Raw genomic sequence first — 17,247 nt, forward strand, 5'->3', positions numbered from 1 at the left:
CCGCCTCACGGCGTGATTTGCCTTCTCCCAGTTCGCTTTCCTCCTCCCCGACCGCCTCCTCGGAAAGATACGCATCTAGCGCCCAGGTGATCGCCGGCGCCCCTCCAGCTCGCCCCCTGCCCAGTTCCACCAGTGCTTGCGCGGCCCCAATGGAAGCACCGAGGACGCGGCAGGTGCAGCCAACCCTCGAGGAGGCTCTGGCCAGTGCAGACCGGAAAGCGGACATTGGGACCCGGTGCCCACGACAGCTTCTCTACCACTTTATGTGCAATTGTGGCTTTGGTTACCTTTCCTAAGCTCCCAGACTCAGCGTCCTCGTCTGTAAAATGTACGTGATAACAATACCAACGCAACAGGGTTGTGAGCATTAAATGAAAAAAACTCATGTTAAGAGCTTACTTAGCATAAGCTTGCTCCACAGTCAGCGTTCAATAAATGTTTGCATTTATTTCATTCCTTGGTCTGGCGTCCAGGGCGAGGAGATAAGATGGAATTAAGGATAGTAGGTGTCGCGGGCCAAGCAAGGATCTTTCATGCTCAGGAAGAAAAGAAAAAAGAAAAAAAGAAAAAAAGAAGGGCACGACCAAAATGTGGCGAATCTTCCATAACCAAAGTTTCTTGCCAGAGCGCCCTCCGAGGCTCCGCCTCTAGCCCTTCTAGCCACACCGACTCTCAGCTAGCGAACCATAGAGTAACGGAAGTGACCCGTTCCCTTCCTCTACCGGTTTAACGCTGGTCGAACCTTCTGGGGACTTATCTGGCGCAGGGCATTGTGGGGTTGCTGGGCGGCCCAGAGGCGAGCTAAGGAGAGGAGTAGCGGGCCAGAAGACGCTTCCAAAATGATGGTGAGTGGTGTTTCCCGTATCCTTCGCCATCCGCCGTCTTCAGCCGCCATCTGGCCCGTGGCTGACGCCGCCTGGCTGGCACCCGACCCGTAGGGCTCTCCTCTGCCTGCTGATCCTGTCCTCCCCCGATCTCCTGTCTAGGGGCGACCCCGGCCCGCCGCGGCCTGGCTGGGCCCACGCACGGAGCCAGGGCCCTTGGCGAGTATTGAGGGGAGGCTGTGGTCGGCTGGGTGGCGACTACAAGTCCCAGGGTGCTTCAGGGCAGCGGACCCGCGTCGGGGACCCGGCTTTTGGAGCCCCCCACAGTCGGGACCTGTGTTAAACTATTACGGGTTGAACAAACATAAGCAGTCGGTGGCCAGATCTGGAAGCCCCGGCTGCCCTAGGAAATGCGGGTGTGAAGAAGGTGTGCTTCCTAGAATGGGCAGAGCGCACGGTCTCAACGGTGGTCTCATTGTACCCCACCCGCCCGTTGGTGCATAAATGGCAGCAGACCTCTGCTCGTACATTCGCTCGTTCACTCGTTAAACACATGTTTAGTGCCTAGTGAATGTGCCCCCTGGTTGTTGGGGTGCACACTTCTCGGCCAGGAGAATGGGCAGGGCAGATGGCGATGCTGCATCAGAGGTAGGAAGATTCCGCTCTAACTCCAACCCTGCCTGCGCCTCCGGATTTGACATTAGACCAGAGTTCTCTAGTTGGCCACCTAATGAGGGGCCTCTTTTCCTAGATGCAGGGTGTTGGTAAGTCCTGGGCTCCACACAGGGCATCCCTTTCCCTTCATAGCTGCAGGTACTTTTCACCGGCCCTCACCCTCGGAGGCACCTCTGGAATCGCTGTTGAACAGGGCCAGCTTTTAAGGCGGTGTTTTTCTTTGGTTTATTTGTGTGGATTTTCTTTGGGGTTTTTTTTAATTTTGTTTTTCAATTATAGTTTACATTCAATATTATTTTGTACTCGTTTCAGGTGTACAGCCTAGGGGTTTGACAATCATATACTTTACAAAGTGTTCCTGGTAGTTCCATTACCCACCTCACCCTGAGGAGGTGTTTGAGGCAAAGCCATGACTGAGAGGCCGCTTTCTATGCCCTTGGCAGTTCACTCGTTTTGGCCTTCCCCTTGGAGTCAGTTCTTGTTTTTTCCCCCGTTCCTGCACCTTCTCCCTGTCCTGTTAGATGTCAAACTGACACGTAGGAGGTGTTCATTCTGCTACCAAATGCCCTATGGATCCAAGCTAGAAGGAACCTGGTATCACCCGTTCCCCTCTCCCCTTCTTACCTCCAGTCCTGCCCCCTTTCAGTCCCTCTTCAGCATTACCTATTCCTGAAGGCATCTGCATCTTCTGTGCAGAGGCAGCGTAGGAGGGCAGTGGAGAGTAAGGGCTCCCGCCATGCTGAAGGCCTGGGTTTGTAACTCAGCCCTGCCACTTACTAGCTGTGTGACTTTGATTTTGAGCATGTTATTAAATTTCTGGCCCTCAGTCTGTTAGAGGGGGATAAATTAACCAATACAGAGTGTCCAGCATGTAGTAAGCACTCAGCAAGTCTTAGCTATTCTGCTCGGTGGTTGCTTGCTTGCTTCTCCCTGTAACCCATCTTCCTGCCAAGGCAACCATGAGTTGGATCCAAACCAAGTTTTGTCTAGTGGCAAAAACCTACACCAAGGGACTCCAGACGACCACAGTGGGTTTTTCTGTTTCCCTCCTATATTGGCTGCTTATGTGAATGGGAAACTTCCGTCACCAAAGATCCTCCTTGCTGTCATCGAATTAGTCCTTGATATTCTAGAAGCCTTCTCTGCTTGGAAGGGAGGTGAAAAGGTCCCCTGAAACCTTGGTACATCTTGGATAGAAAGTATTATCCTTGCCTTTGGTGTTGAGCAGTGTAAGCTTTGGAATATAAAGGCCTGTTGTGGTTTTGTAGAACATCATGCTTAATAATTTTTAAGAAGGATGAACAGGAAGATCATTAAGCTGAAATTATCATTCCTTCCATGATACCCTTGGCAGATCACTGGATTCTGCAATAATTTCTCTACTTGAATAAAAATGAGTGAGATTAAAAAGTAACTTGGGGCCCAGCCGGTTTGGCTCAGTGAATAGAGCGTCGGCCTGCGGACTCAAGGGTCCCAGGTTCGATTCCGGTCAGGGGCATGTACGTTGGTTGCGGGCACATCCCCAGTGAGGGGTGTGCAGGAGGCAGCTGATCGATGTTTCACTCTCATCTGTGTTTCTAACTCTCTCTCCCTCTCCCTTTCTCTCTGTAAAAAATCAATAAAATATATTTAAAAAAAAAAAAAAAGTAACTTGGGGACAGCCCTGGCCAGGTGGCTCAATTAATTGGAGTTTTGTCCTATACACCAAAAGGTTATGGGTTGGATCCCCAATAGGGGCACATACAGGAGGCAACCCATCAATGTTTCTCTCTCTAAGAATCAGTAAGCCCGGCCAGCATAGCTCAGTGGTCGAGCGTCAGCCTATGAACCAGGAGGTCACAGTTCAGTTCCCAGTCAGGACACATGCCAGGTTTGTGGGCTCAATCCCTAGTGTGGAGAGTGCAGGAGACAGCCAATCAATGATTCTCATCATTGATGTTTCTATCTTTCCCTCTCCGTTCCTCTCTGAAATCAACAATATATATATAGAAAAAATAAAAACCAATAAAACATGTCCTCGGGTAAGGATTAAAAATATAATAAATTGCTGTAAGAAAATTTGTGTCTTTCCAAAGATATAATATGTATTCTTGAGATGAAATGTCTTATTTTAAAAAGTAACCTGGGGACAGAGCAGAGCTTTCCATAGCAGTGCCTGCCCCTGGGGAAATGATGGAAGAGGACCCATCCTCTTGACCTGATTGGCTCAGTCTAGCTCTGCCACCTTTCCCTCCCCATAGGACCTCTACCCAGCCTGTCATTCTCTAGGGCCTGCAAACATGGGGCAGTTGGGGACAATGGCCAGCTCCTTCCCGCCCTTCTTGCTTTGTTCTGAAGAATTCTCAGTGAATGCAATGCCAGCACACTGCCAATTCTTTCCCAAAAATAAGAAGCCAGTGTATCTTACTTCATCCTTACTTCAAGCACTTTTGAGCATGTGTATTTAACGGTTGAATTTTCAGCACCAAAAGCTGCTGAATATCATTCCATATGTGGCCAAACCTAGGCGCACTACAAATTGAGATTATTATAGCTCTTACCTTTGGGAAGCTCATATTTTAAGAAAGGATAGCAGTTTAAAAGCTGCTCACAAGAGGAAGCAAAGGCAGAGTTAGGGGCTCCCCTGTTGAGGACTCCCATTAGCTGTTGAGAAAACTTCCTGGAAGAATTGGGGCTGTGAAGAATTCCTGGCCTGATGTTTAAGAAAGTAGTATTGGTACAAGTGGCAGGTGGCTCTTGTAGATGGGGGTACAGTTTGGAGGTGGAGGTGAGAAAGGGTCCACAAAAGTGTTGGGTAAGTTAACCTGTTGGGGGCATAGAAGAATCTGTTGAAGGCAATAGGAAGGGAGTTGAGACTCAAGTTGGTTTTTTATTTAAAGTTACGACTTCATCTGAGGCTGATGTGGACCAGAGAAGATTTGAGGCTGCCATGAGGAATAATTAGCCGGGACTGGGAGAAGGTGGGGTTTTCAGGAGATACTTCTTTCCTTACAGAAGGTGCAAGGGCCAAAAGAATGCTGAGTATAGAGAAACCATTTCTTGAGGTGAGACTTGGGACACTACCATGAAAAGAAAGGAATTTTTCCTCCACCCTATGCCTGGTCCCAGATGTAGGGGGTTATCTAATAAGCATTCTTTTTTAAAAATAATAATAATAATAATAATAATAATAATGTGTGGTAAGCTCATTAGAGAAAAGAAACAGAACAGCAAATATACAACTCAGTGTCAAAACCCTCTTTACTAACACGCTCTTTCTCTTTAGAGTTTGTTGGGCATCTTTCCGGCTCCTTTATGCATTTACATTTTATATCTTGCCTCTTAACTATTTCCTAGTGATTTTTTTAAAAAAATGTAAATCAGGTTATGCCAGCCCTCTGCTGCAAGTCTCCCCAGGGCTCCCCTTTGTAGGAGCAAAATTTAAGCTCCTTAGCACAGTCTACAAGTGAGTATGTGGTCTGTTTCCTCCTGCCTCGTCGGCCTCATTCACTACTCTCCAGCTGCACTGGTCAAAGGACTGGAACTTCTTAAGCAGTTGTCCTGTTAATAGGTGATGGAATCCTCATGGGCCACTAGCCTTTGTGGTGTGTGAATTCCTGACTCCTTATTGTTAGGGTGAGACAGTCCTTACTTGCCTGTGCCGCCGCCCCCTCTCAGACACCTGAAGTACCCCTGGGGTGGACGTGGGCAAAAGCTTTCAAACTTTATATTGCGCTCCATAACTAAAGTTTAAAACATAGCCTAATAGCACACATATAACAAAGATTTTGAACAGTGTTTACCCTTAATATATTGTTTCATACAAACACCTAATTAATCACAGTCACTGGGAAGACTGGGTCTGGTTCATGAACTCAGCGTTACATGTCAAACTTGGATGCAGGGACAGGGAACTCTGGTTTGCTAAGCTGAGAGATTACTGTCTGTGCTAATGATCAATGGCGCAGAGGTATTTAAGCAAGCCCTTTAAAATAAGTATCCCTGACTTCCAGAGTTTCTAAAGCAGGTCTGCAAATTAAACCTCTAGAGATAGTGACTGTTTTGGAGGCCATTGCAAAATAGGAAGAGAAAAACTTCTCTGGGGTATCTGATTGGAGATGAGTCACAGGAAGCTCTGTGGAGCCAGCATGAGAAATGGAAACGTTGCTGTGTGAATTAGATTTGTTGTCACTTTGTGAGGCAGACAAAGGTGCTATTTGCTTCTCTGCCTGACTGCTTTCCTACACTCCAGCTAAACATTGGTAAAGCTGCCTGCCTGGGCATCTCCAGGACAACTCCTGAAGCTATTGACACCTCAGTTTTGCATCGGTGCCCCATCTACCTCTCTAGGATTAAGCTGTAATGCAGATAAGTGGATATTTTGCCGGAGGGTGAATGCAGAGCATGGCCTGCTGCTTCCTCCTGTGCCATGCCCTAATTCTCCAGAACAGAATGGGGTCAGAAGTTGAAAAGGCTATGCTCATTTAGCTGGGCACTGGAGAACACATCTCTATTTGATTTGTCCTTTTAAACAAAATCTGTTCTTCTCACACCATTTTCTAGCACACCTACCAGGTGTGCTGTGGTCTTGGCCATGTCTCCGGAGATAGAGGCTGTTTAGGGGTAGACGTCGTGGACCGTGGGGGAATGTGATTTTCAAAGGTATTTCAGTCATGGGGGAGATGGGAGCATTTTCCCTCGCCCTTCTCTCCTTATGACTCATTGTAACAGATGATTTTTAAAAGCAGTCAATTGCTCTTTCTTTTCTAGCCCACACCAGTTATCCTGTTGAAAGAGGGGACTGATAGCTCCCAAGGGATCCCCCAGCTTGTAAGTAACATCAGTGCCTGCCAGGTGATTGCTGAAGCCATAAGAACCACCCTGGGCCCCCGTGGCATGGACAAGCTCCTTGTGGATGGCCGAGGTAAGTCTGCAGGCTCCTCAAGGCAGTGTGCAGGACAAGGCTGCTGGGGAGTGCTGGGGCTAGCAGAGGTTGGCATCAGAAAACTTACTGCTTCAGATCTCTGAGGGATTGCTCACTATGAAGTGGCTCCACTTCATACATAGTCGTGAATGGTGAGCCCTGTGGGGATATATGGGAGAAGCTGGGCTCCGAAGACTGTTGCCTTGTAGAGAGATACAACCTAGAAACATGTGATCCCTCCCATTGTATCATGGTGCCAAGACAAAAGGCAAGTTCCCTTTTGTGTTTTAGTGTATTAATTGACATGTGAGATACCAGGGTATTCACTTGGTTAAGAATATCTAAATGATTACTCATTGTCATTTAAAAAATATTTTGTACATCCATTTGAGGTGTGCCAAATGCTGCTCAAAGAAAAGTAGGTGCTCAGAGTCTTTGGAAAATTGCCGTGTAGGAAAGTTTATCAGACTAGTGACTTTAGGTGGCCTTTTGTGCACAGAACTCTCTATAAAAAGATGAGCTTATTTGCATCATGGTGCCCTCTGCCCCATCCTAATAAAGGGTCATGGGCTCCAAGTCCAACTAGAAGACCTTTTAAGAAAGGGTCTTTGAATTTTCACTTTGTGTGTTCCTTTGAAGGAAAAGCCACAATTTCTAATGATGGGGCCACAATTCTGAAACTCCTTGACGTTGTCCATCCTGCAGCAAAGACTTTGGTGGACATTGCCAAATCCCAAGATGCTGAGGTAAGAAAATCAAGCAGGTAAGTTTAAATGGAGGTGGAAACACATACCTGCTTGCTCCTTCACTCTCCTCTCTCTAAATGTTTTTTATTTTATATCTAAAATAATAATTTCAAAAGTAATACATTCTTGTAAAAATATTTAGGAGCTAATAATCTTTTAAAATTTGTACCGTTCCACTGCTTGTACCTGAGATCTTAGGAACTGTGCTGTCATTCATATGAAGTGCTAGGTAAATAATTTAACCTTATAAGAAAGGACTGGAAACTCTAAGGTTTCTGGTGTCCCCCCCTTCCCTTTTTTTTTTTTATGGGAATAAAATATACATAACAAAATTCATCATTTTAACAGAGACCATTTCTAATACTGGAGTCTTGATAATAAGTGTTGAAAGACAGGTTTGTATTATGTTCTGAAGTTATGTGAAAGGTTTATTAGGACCCAGTAGCCTATAAAATAGTATGGCTTTTTTAAAATTAAAGTAAGAAGAGTCTGAATTTGACCTATTAATGTCTTCAGCCAGTGAATAATATTTTCTGGCCAAGAATTTGGCAGCTTAGACCCTTTGCTGTAGTGACTCTCTTTCCCCTTGAGAATTATTTACGTTACACAATAGATATAAATAAGTTGCACATAAAATTTTTCTAAATCAGAGGTTGGCCAGTTTTCTTGTGAGCTCTTATTCTCCCTCATTAAAAATAGGGTTTAGATGTCATCATAGAAAATGTCATGTAGGAAAGACTAGCAGACTAGTAGTCCGCTTACTCCAAATAGTGTTTAACATATAAAGGGTTTTGGCTGGTCCTGGGAGGTTTGTTTTAGTGCAGTGGTTCTCAACCTTCCTAATGCCGCGACCCTTTAATACAGTTCCTCATGTTGTGGTGACCCCCAATTTCATTGTTACAAATTGAACATAATTAAAGCATAGTGATTAATCACAAAAACAATATGTAATTATATATGTGTTTTCCGATGGTCTTAGGCGACCCCTGTGAAAGGGTCATTCGACCCCTGAAGGGGTCGCGACCCACAGGTTGAGAACCGCTGTTTTAGTGGGATTTGGCTGGAAAATATATTTTTTGTAAACTGTAGTACTTTGTACTCCTTAAAGAATATATATGTCATGCCAATTGCTACCATGGTTATTTGTGACATATAAGCATTGTTATTACAAGCATGACTAGATTGTCTTACTTATTATAGTGCCTTGTATGTAATAAATAAATTATCAGATAATTTGCATATATGATTTCCTATCCCAAGGAAACTTAATTGTCCAAATTAGTCTTCTTTGGCGAATGGGCCTGGCTGGGGCATTAATTTTGTAGCTAAGGAACATTTGATGGGATGGACACCTAACTACCATCACCTTCTATTTATTGCAAACACCTATGCTTCCAAATTAAAGCTCCACACTCATTTAAACAGTGCCCAGTTGAAGTGGGTAGATTGCCTGAAAATGGAGTTGGGGCTTTATCCCTGGACATGAGAAAACATGAATTTCCTGTCATCCTCTTCCAGGTCGGTGATGGCACCACCTCAGTGACCCTGCTGGCTGCAGAGTTTCTGAAGCAGGTGAAACCCTATGTGGAGGAAGGCTTGCACCCACAGATCATCATCCGAGCTTTCCGAACTGCCACCCAGTTGGTATGGGAGTACCGGCTAACTTGGCCTTGTGCCTGGGCACCTTCATATTTCTCTTAGGATAATACCTGTACTTGGGGGGGTAGAGAAGACTGGGGAAAGTTCCTTGGACATTTTCTGTATTCTCCCTAGGAACCTCAGTCCTACCATTCAGTAGCTATTTGATTAGATATTTGATAGAGTGTGATGTAGATATGTTGTAGGCTCCAGTAAGTGAGAGCTATTTTTGTTTTTGTCTAGTACTTCGTGGCACATCTTGAGATATATGTATATATTATATTATATAACATCTAATTAATATATAAAGTGCTAAAAATTTTGTAGATGTTCTTCATGAGCCAGAAGGTTTGGCTTGATCTAGTGTCATAGCTTGTTTTCACTCATTTGTTTTAGTGTGTTACCCGCATATCCAGAGCTAAATCCTGGGCATAGTCTTACGATTCTTCAGCACTGTAGCTATTCTACATTTCAGGCTGTGAGAGTTTTCTAAACTATAAAGATTAATATTTTTTGGGCAACTGCAACATAAAAACGTTGTTTCAACTGTAGAGTAGAATCGCTTAAGATTTGGGAGTAAACAGATTAGGGACTAGCAAGAGAGGTTGGCGTCCTCTTCTCCAGTTTGTAGCATGAGAGGCTCACTCAGCTTCTGTTCTTGGCAGGCAGTTAACAAGATCAGAGAGATTGCCGTGACCGTGAAGAAGGAAAATAAAGTGTAAGTTTGTGGTGGGACTTGACTCTCTATGGCCAAATGGGATGCAGAAGCATGTTGTGATCCCTGTGTGGGCCCCGGGGCTATTTGGCTCTTGCTAGACCCTGGCTGTGTCCCAGCCCACATTGCTCGAAAGAGGCTGGTCGACAGTAGTTCAAAAGCTGTCACACATGTGGTCTTTGACTGCAATCACCATCTGTCACTGATAATATGCCCTAAAGATACAGAAGTTGGTGAGGGCTGATTTTAGTGGCAGCCACCCCCACATTGCAGTAGAATCAGACAGGAGAGGCTTTCAAGGCCTGATGCAGGTTCCACCCTTACGTCCCAGGGAGCAGAGGAGGCTGCTGGAGAAGTGTGCCGTGACTGCTCTGAGCTCCAAGTTGATCTCCCAGCAGAAAGCCTTCTTCGCGAAGATGGTGGTGGATGCAGTAATGATGCTCGATGATTTGCTGCAGCTTAAAATGATTGGCATCAAGAAGGTGCAAGGTGGAGCCCTAGAGGTAAGCCTGCGGTGGCCTCCCCAGGAGGCTCCTGCTTTCACATGGACCCTTCAGACAGTTTCATGTAGGAGGGGAGCGCACATGACAGGCAGGTTTGGGCTGTATTCTCCACACTGCCACGGCAGGCTGTGACTAGATATATTCTGTAACCTCTATGGACCTATATTTACTTGTCAGCAGAAGAATGTGGATTGAACTGACTGGTATTCCGAATCTCAGTGTTGATGTGGGGGAGGGAGGAGGGCTATCTCTGACCCTCTCAATTAATGAATCTGAGCAGTACAGTTCATTCTTCTCTAAGTGATAGAGCCATGCTCTTCCTTCTTTTATTCATCCATTTTGAATAGATGATACATAGTTCAAACTGTATTAAAGGACCTGAGGAAAAAATAAATATTCCCTATCCCATTCCTGCCCTGGATTCTACCACTATTAAGTGTGTGTCCTTCCAGAATAATCTGTGCTTCTATAAATCTGTAAATATTGCTTTTTTTTCTTTTCTTTTTTTATCCTCACCTGCGGATATTTTTTCCATTGATTTTTTAGAGAGAGTGGAAGGAAGGGATGAGGGAGAGAGAGAGTGAGAGAGAAACATTGACGTGAAAGAGACACCGATTGCTTGCCTCCCATCTGACTAATTTCTGCTGTCATCTTTATTCAGCTCAAGTCTCATCCTCTTTAGGAGGCTGTGGATTTGAATGACATGGGAGTCTGTTCACTGATAGGCTACAATATTGTAGGTCAAGATTCTAGGTTAGCACAGACTTGGTCATTTAGTAGTAAAAAAAAAAAAAAAAAGAGAGAGATCTGAGATATGAATCTATAAGTCTCCTTATAGTGCTGAAGTCAATCCCAGGTGCAACATGCTTCTTATTATGCGCTGATAGTAACTTCAACCCACAGGAAGCTCTGTTATTGAAAAGAGGTAGAAGTTCATGTTTTGAGGGATTGAGATGTAGGAAGCTACAGTGATGGCCTGGGAACTGTGCAGGAAATTTCCTACCCTTATGATCTTTTGGCTTCATCTCCTGGGCAGAGGACGCATCTAGGCTGTAGCAGATGAATGAATGTGTGTGTGTGTGTGTGTGTGTGTGTGTGTGGTATAGGTAGGGAGGGGTATGTGTAGGTGTGTGCAGTAGGAGATGACCAGGGGGTTGGTAGTTGTGGTTGAAGGGGAAGAAGGCATTGGGCAGCCTATACCTTACTTATAAATGGCTGGCTCCTTTCCTGGCATGTAGGTAATTGCTTTAAGCACTATCCCTCGGCACTTCTTTGAAGGCCAGTCTTAGAAGACAGCCTGAACAAGCCCTTACCATGCTTAGCTTCTTATTTTCCTTATACTGAAGGGACAAATGGAAAGGTTTTGTTACAACAGTGAAATAAAGACATGGTTAACTCAGATTCACAGGAATGGACATGTGTGGTCCAACACACCACCAGCTTGCTTTCATTTCATTCCATTACTGAACTTTTGAACTGTTTATTTTTTTGAATAGGAGTCCCAGCTGGTAGCTGGTGTTGCATTCAAGAAGACTTTCTCTTATGCTGGGTTTGAAATGCAACCCAAAAAGTACCACAACCCAAAGATTGCCCTTTTAAATGTGGAGCTCGAACTGAAAGCTGAGAAAGATAATGCTGAAGTCAGAGTCCACACCGTTAAGGTAGGCCCCACCAACTGGCAGTGGAGTGGAAATGGGCAACTGTCTGGGCCAAAGCCTCAGTTCTTGTGGTTGTCTGTTTTCCAAGCTTCTGTGGATCCCTTTATCCTCCTGTCACCCTAAACATGGATGTCTAAATGCGGGGCCTGTACTCGCCGAGTGACCTGGGCTGGAAGAGATCGGGAGGGGACAGATCTGTTGAAATATTATCCTCTGGCCCCGAGAAGGGCCTGGCAGGGGCTCTCTAACTATACAGTGAGCCTAGTATTTTGATTGCTTTGGTTTGGGCAGATGTGGGCTCCTCCCCTGTTAGACTGGGTCCCACGCTGCAGGGACAGGTGTGCTCCCATCACTGACAGAACCAAGGCTGTCTCTGGAGTAGTGTTGTTACCACCATCAGCAGGTACTCTGAGGAATGTGTCCCCAACACAGAACGGCCTTTGGGGGAAGGGGTCTCATCCTTGGGAACTCCATGGGTGAGTGCCTAAGAGGAGGCACTGAACTCTTTCTCACCCCTTGGCATTGCCAGCTCTCGAGTAGCTTCTAGTCCTGGGGTTACTTCCTGCTTTTGTGTTTGAAAGTTTTAGGTTCCCTAAGTTACCTTACAGGGTCCCTGTTTACTTGGACTGTGAAGAGCTATTCTGTTTATCCCTGTTAATTCCCAAATAGCACACTTTTATCATGGGAGATACATTTTAGCCCACTTTATATGCTGACCTCCACTCCAAAGCATCCTCATCCTTTTCTGGGTCTCTTCAGGATTATCAGGCAATTGTCGATGCTGAGTGGAACATTCTGTATGACAAGTTAGAGAAGATCCATTGTTCCGGAGCCAAAGTCGTCTTGTCCAAACTCCCTATTGGGGATGTGGCCACCCAGTACTTTGCCGACAGGGACATGTTCTGTGCTGGCCGAGTGCCAGAGGAGGATCTGAAAAGGACAATGATGGTAACGCACTGTTCACTGGCTGCTTCGTGGCCTGGAGGGGTTTTCACTTACCTCTGGTGGGCAGGGGTGCACAGTTAGGTTGGTGTGTCAATCCAGGCCTGTCTTCTTAACTCTTTTTGCCTTGGAGCACTTCATTGCCAGTGTGCATGTGCTCAGGTATAAAAGTTATCTAACCAAAACAAGTCAGGGAACCCAGCACTAATGCTGTGATTAGCTGAATACACTCAAGTATTGATGCTTCCAGCCAGGTTTCCTTCCTTCTCCAGTGTCTCACCAAGTCGCCTAAGTCAGCACTGGTCCTCACTTCACTGCTGGGCCCAAAGCATCCTAGTTTGGGGAGGGCTCTCAAGTGAGCCAAAGGGTCCCCATCTCCTTTTAACTAGGCCTGTTTGTCCTTAGTTCTATTTTGTTTTCTTTCAGAGGGGTGAGGGTCATCGAGGTCAAGGGTGAGGTGGGTTATCCAGTGCACAGGGCTGTGGGCACCGTGGCAGAGTCCAGCATGGGAACTGGCTTTGAGACTGGGCGGCAGGAAGTTTGTTGGCCTGGTGTGAGCCTTCGCTGCTGGATGATCTTGCTTTCTTGTGCTCCGCAGGCCTGTGGAGGCTCCATCCAGACCAGTGTGAATGCTCTGACAGCAGATGTGTTGGGCCACTGCCAGGTCTTTGAAGAAACTCAGATTGGAGGCGAGAGGTGAGCATCTGGGCAGAGCCGCGAGACTTGCCTGAGTCTGGCCTCCTGCCATCCTTTGGGTGTGGGAAACAGCATGTGCTACTCTTTTTGAGTCTTACCTTTTGGGGAACAAAGAGCCCAAATGTAGAGTGTTTGGGGAGGGAAGATTACATTGGGTCTAAAGTTTGACTCCATAATCTTTTATGTCCCATTGGTATAGCCCAGACCTTCCTAAGAAGGTGTCTTTTAAGGGTGGGATTGGGGAACCTTAGTGAGAAACAGAAGTGCAGCTGCTGAGTGTTGGGAGGGTTTGGTGAGGTCAGAACACAGCGGGCTGGCAGCAGACAGGAGCTCACATGTGTGTACGATTTGACCCTGGATGTAGGTACAATATCTTCACTGGCTGCCCCAAAGCTAAGACTTGCACCATCATCCTCCGCGGTGGCGCTGAGCAGTTTATGGAGGAGACAGAGCGATCCCTGCACGACGCCATCATGATTGTTAGGAGGGCCATCAAGGTAAGAGGCTGGTGGCTTCCTGCCTGCACAGCCCATTCTCCCTCCCAAGCCAGTGAGACCCTGGATTTGTGTGGTGATCCCTTGCCTGGGTGGAACTCAGGCCCTGACCTGCCTCACAAATCATAGAGAAATAGCCTTAGTCTCTCAAAAGAGGTCATGCTGCCTTAAAGGCTAAGACTTGTTCTTGTGAGCAAACTGAGGGGCTGAGGCAGCCAGCCATTCCGGGGACTGTGCCAGTGTCCTCAAGCTGCAGGCGACCTTGAAGATGGTCAGAAACCATAAAGTTCCCTGGTGGATGTGGGGATGTGCTAGACAAGGGCCATGTTTGGGCTTCCTGGGGCTTGGGATGAGGGAAATAATGAGGGGCCACTCTCTGGGCTGGGGGACCTACTGGCTGAGTGGCCCAATTTTTCTATGGCTGGAGCTTGGACCAGGGGGACCACTGGTATTGAGAGATGGGTCTGGTCTCTACAGAACGATTCAGTGGTGGCCGGTGGCGGGGCCATTGAAATGGAGCTCTCCAAGTACCTGCGGGACTACTCCAGGACCATTCCTGGAAAGCAGCAGCTGCTGATTGGAGCCTACGCCAAGGCCTTGGAAATCATCCCGCGCCAGCTGTGTGACAATGCTGGCTTCGATGCCACAAACATCCTCAACAAGCTGCGGGCTCGGCATGCCCAGGTGGGTGCTTCCTCTCCTTGGGATCCAGGCGTTTGGGGGGATGGGCTAGAATCTGTGTGGGCTTTCACCGTTCAAACTCTGTGTTCAGCCCAGGTGACAGTGCTGAAACTAAACTCAGTACCAATTGTGCTTCCTCTGAGGGCAGAGGCAAAGCCACAGTGCCGGGACTGGAGGTCCCAGGTTTCTTAGTGCTTCTACCAGGAGTGATCACTCCTCATGGTGCGAAGAGAGGAGCCCTGTGGCCCCTGCCTGAAGCACACACTGGGGAAGCACTCAGACCCCTGCTGACACTCAGCCCAGCCATGGCTCTGCCACCTCTCCAAGAACTTCGTTTCTTCATTTGTTATTTAGCAAATATTTCTAAGTGCTCGGCACTCTGACAGCAGCAATACTCAGTGAGCAGCCTTGTGTCTGACTTGACGCTTTACCTCTGTGTCTCGGTTCCTCATCCAATGGGGACTGATGGAAACAGTGCAATGATACAGTGAGACAAGGGATTGAAAGAGTTCCTCTTGAGAACCATGCATCCTCAGGTGACCTGAGGTGGCGCCTCCCCAAAACAGGGAAATACCTAGGAGATGGCCAGAGCTCTTGTGTGCTCAGCACGTCCAAGGTTTGCGTGGTTGGTTGGCAGGGGCAGGGGTGGGAAAAAGGCGGACTTCCAGGTTCCTGTTGTGATGCCACAGGCCGATGCCTTCCTCAGGGAAGTGCCAGCAAGTTCAGAGTCAGGGTTCCTAACTTTTGGAGGGAGGGGATGCCAGAAGAAATTTCATAGCAGTTCCATGTACCACCCCTCTTTTTCCAATCTTTCAGGGGGGCGTGTGGTACGGGGTAGACATCAACAACGAGGACATTGCTGACAACTTTGAGGCCTTCGTGTGGGAGCCAGCTATGGTGCGGATCAATGCCCTGACTGCAGCCTCGGAGGCTGCGTGCCTTATCGTGTCTGTAGATGAAACCATCAAGAACCCTCGCTCAACCGTGGACGCACCCCCAGCTGTTGGCCGGGGCCGAGGTCGTGGCCGCATGCATTGAGAGGCATCCCACCCGTCACCTAACTGGCTGGCAGGCTGGCTGCCGGGCAAGCTTACTCTCCCTGTCTTGTCTTGGCTAAATGGTATGAGAAAGGGGTCGGGAGGGTTTGGCCCACCCTGTTCTAACTGGCGGCTATTTAAATAAACTTCCAATTCACTTTGCAAATTATTTGGGGACAGGAGTTTTACTCGTAAATGTGTTGACTGCAGCTCTGGATTTTAGCTTTGTATGCAGTCACCCAAAAGGTAGAAAAATTCTCTTCCCTGCTTTGGGCTGTCTTCAAAGCTTCTGGTTGCGTTAAGGCAGAGTGTGCAGCAGGGAGCTCCACCTGAGTGGCCCAGGCCCTGAAGTTTCACTTTGGTATCTTTCTCAGTCCCACAAGTGGCTGGGAGATGGGGAGTCGGCTTCCTTTTCTCCCAAGTTTATCTTACCCAGCCCTGGCCTCGCCAGGCACTGCTCCCAGGATTTCCTAGGTTTGAGTAAACGTGTTACAGACCTTGTCTGCCCCTCTACCTCCATATTCTTTTGGTTCCATCTTTTGGTCCCTCAGTAAAGATCCTGAGGTTGAGGGCCTTGGAGGAATGTCTTAGGCCATATCCTTTAATATATTTTATTGATTTTTTACAGAGAGGAAGGGAGAGGGGTAGAGAGTTAGAAACATCAATGAGAGAGAAACATCAATCAGCTGCCTCCTGCACACCCCCTACTGGGGATGTGCCCACAACCAAGGTACATGCCCTTGACTGGAATCGAACCTGGGACCCTTCAGTCCACAGGTCGACACTCTATCCACTGAGCCAAACCGGTCAGGGTGGCCATATCCTTTTTAAACTGTAGTGACTCCTTAGCAGTCCATTGAGGGGGTGGCTGAAGGAGCACCCACCTGGTCTCATTAAGCTCCCTTCTGAACAGGACAAGTTTGAATTGGCCAGCACAGATCTATGGAAAGCAGGATCTAACTGCCTCTTCTCTGTGCTAGTCCTGAGGTCTGGCCTGCAGCTAGCTGTCATTGGTCCTTGTGGAAGTCATATTGAACCACTGAAGCTTTTGCTGCTTGGTACTGGGAAATGATTTTAAATATATATATATATATATATAATTTCAGAGAGAGGAAGGGAGGAGAGAGAAAAACCTCAATGATGAGTGAGATTCATTGATCGGCTGCCTCCTATACCTCCCTACTGGACATCAAGCCTGCAACCCAGGCATATGCCCTGACTGGGAATCGAACTCTAACCTCCTGGTTCATAGGTTGACATTCAGCCACAGACACACACCAGCCAGGCGTGATTTTTATTTGTTTTTTGTTTTTTTTTTAATTCCTGAGTCCAGCCACTCCCAATTAGATGGACTCAAGGTGAAATGGGGTATGGGCAGATCCAGACTTTGGAATCCCACATCCTAACTTGATAGTCTTAATGTAAACTAATTTTTCTGAGTCTCAGCTGCTCTAAATGTATAATGAAGATAGGAACAGGGGGATAAGTGCTCATCTACTTATTTGATGCTAGAGCCACACAGTTTAAAGTATACACACCTGTTGGTTTTTCTGATTTTTAATATTTCATACCTGAGTAATCAAATCGGTGGGGCGACCCCATTGGGTAAAATAGGGAAGTTGAAGCCAGACCATGTTGGGCAATTTGGTGTCTCCCTCGGGCTGAAGCCTGACTGGCTGATCAGAGCCTCCTGAGGATGTGGCCAGGCCAGTGAGGGACTGGGCAGTGCCTGCTG

General features: G+C 47.0%; 1 protein-coding gene across 1 annotated transcript; it reads left to right on the forward strand.

Moving 5' to 3' along the window:
- Positions 1 to 468: 468 nt before the first annotated feature.
- CCT7 (chaperonin containing TCP1 subunit 7) lies at positions 469 to 15,678 on the forward strand. The gene is made up of 12 exons (XM_070429480.1): positions 469 to 845; positions 6,249 to 6,402; positions 7,042 to 7,148; positions 8,667 to 8,792; positions 9,452 to 9,504; positions 9,833 to 10,004; positions 11,501 to 11,665; positions 12,422 to 12,610; positions 13,203 to 13,300; positions 13,665 to 13,797; positions 14,272 to 14,478; positions 15,292 to 15,678. Exons 1-12 carry the CDS (start codon positions 840 to 842, stop codon positions 15,511 to 15,513), a joined length of 1,632 nt encoding a protein of 543 aa, XP_070285581.1. The 5' UTR covers positions 469 to 839; the 3' UTR covers positions 15,514 to 15,678.
- Positions 15,679 to 17,247: the final 1,569 nt, after the last annotated feature.

Source organism: Myotis yumanensis, unplaced genomic scaffold (genome assembly GCF_028538775.1).
Source record: "Myotis yumanensis isolate MYYU_CA2020_CCGP unplaced genomic scaffold, mMyoYum1.0.hap1 SCAF_11, whole genome shotgun sequence".
Lineage (NCBI taxonomy): Eukaryota > Metazoa > Chordata > Mammalia > Chiroptera > Vespertilionidae > Myotis > Myotis yumanensis.

What these genes read in the sequence shown, in the direction of transcription:
- CCT7 (XM_070429480.1), top strand. An exon ending in CCAAATCCCAAGATGCTGAG is followed by an intron (nt 7,149 to 8,666) that starts GTAAGAAAATCA and finishes ATCCTCTTCCAG; the next exon opens with GTCGGTGATGGCACCACCTC. An exon ending in TTGTTAGGAGGGCCATCAAG is followed by an intron (nt 13,798 to 14,271) that starts GTAAGAGGCTGG and finishes TGGTCTCTACAG; the next exon opens with AACGATTCAGTGGTGGCCGG.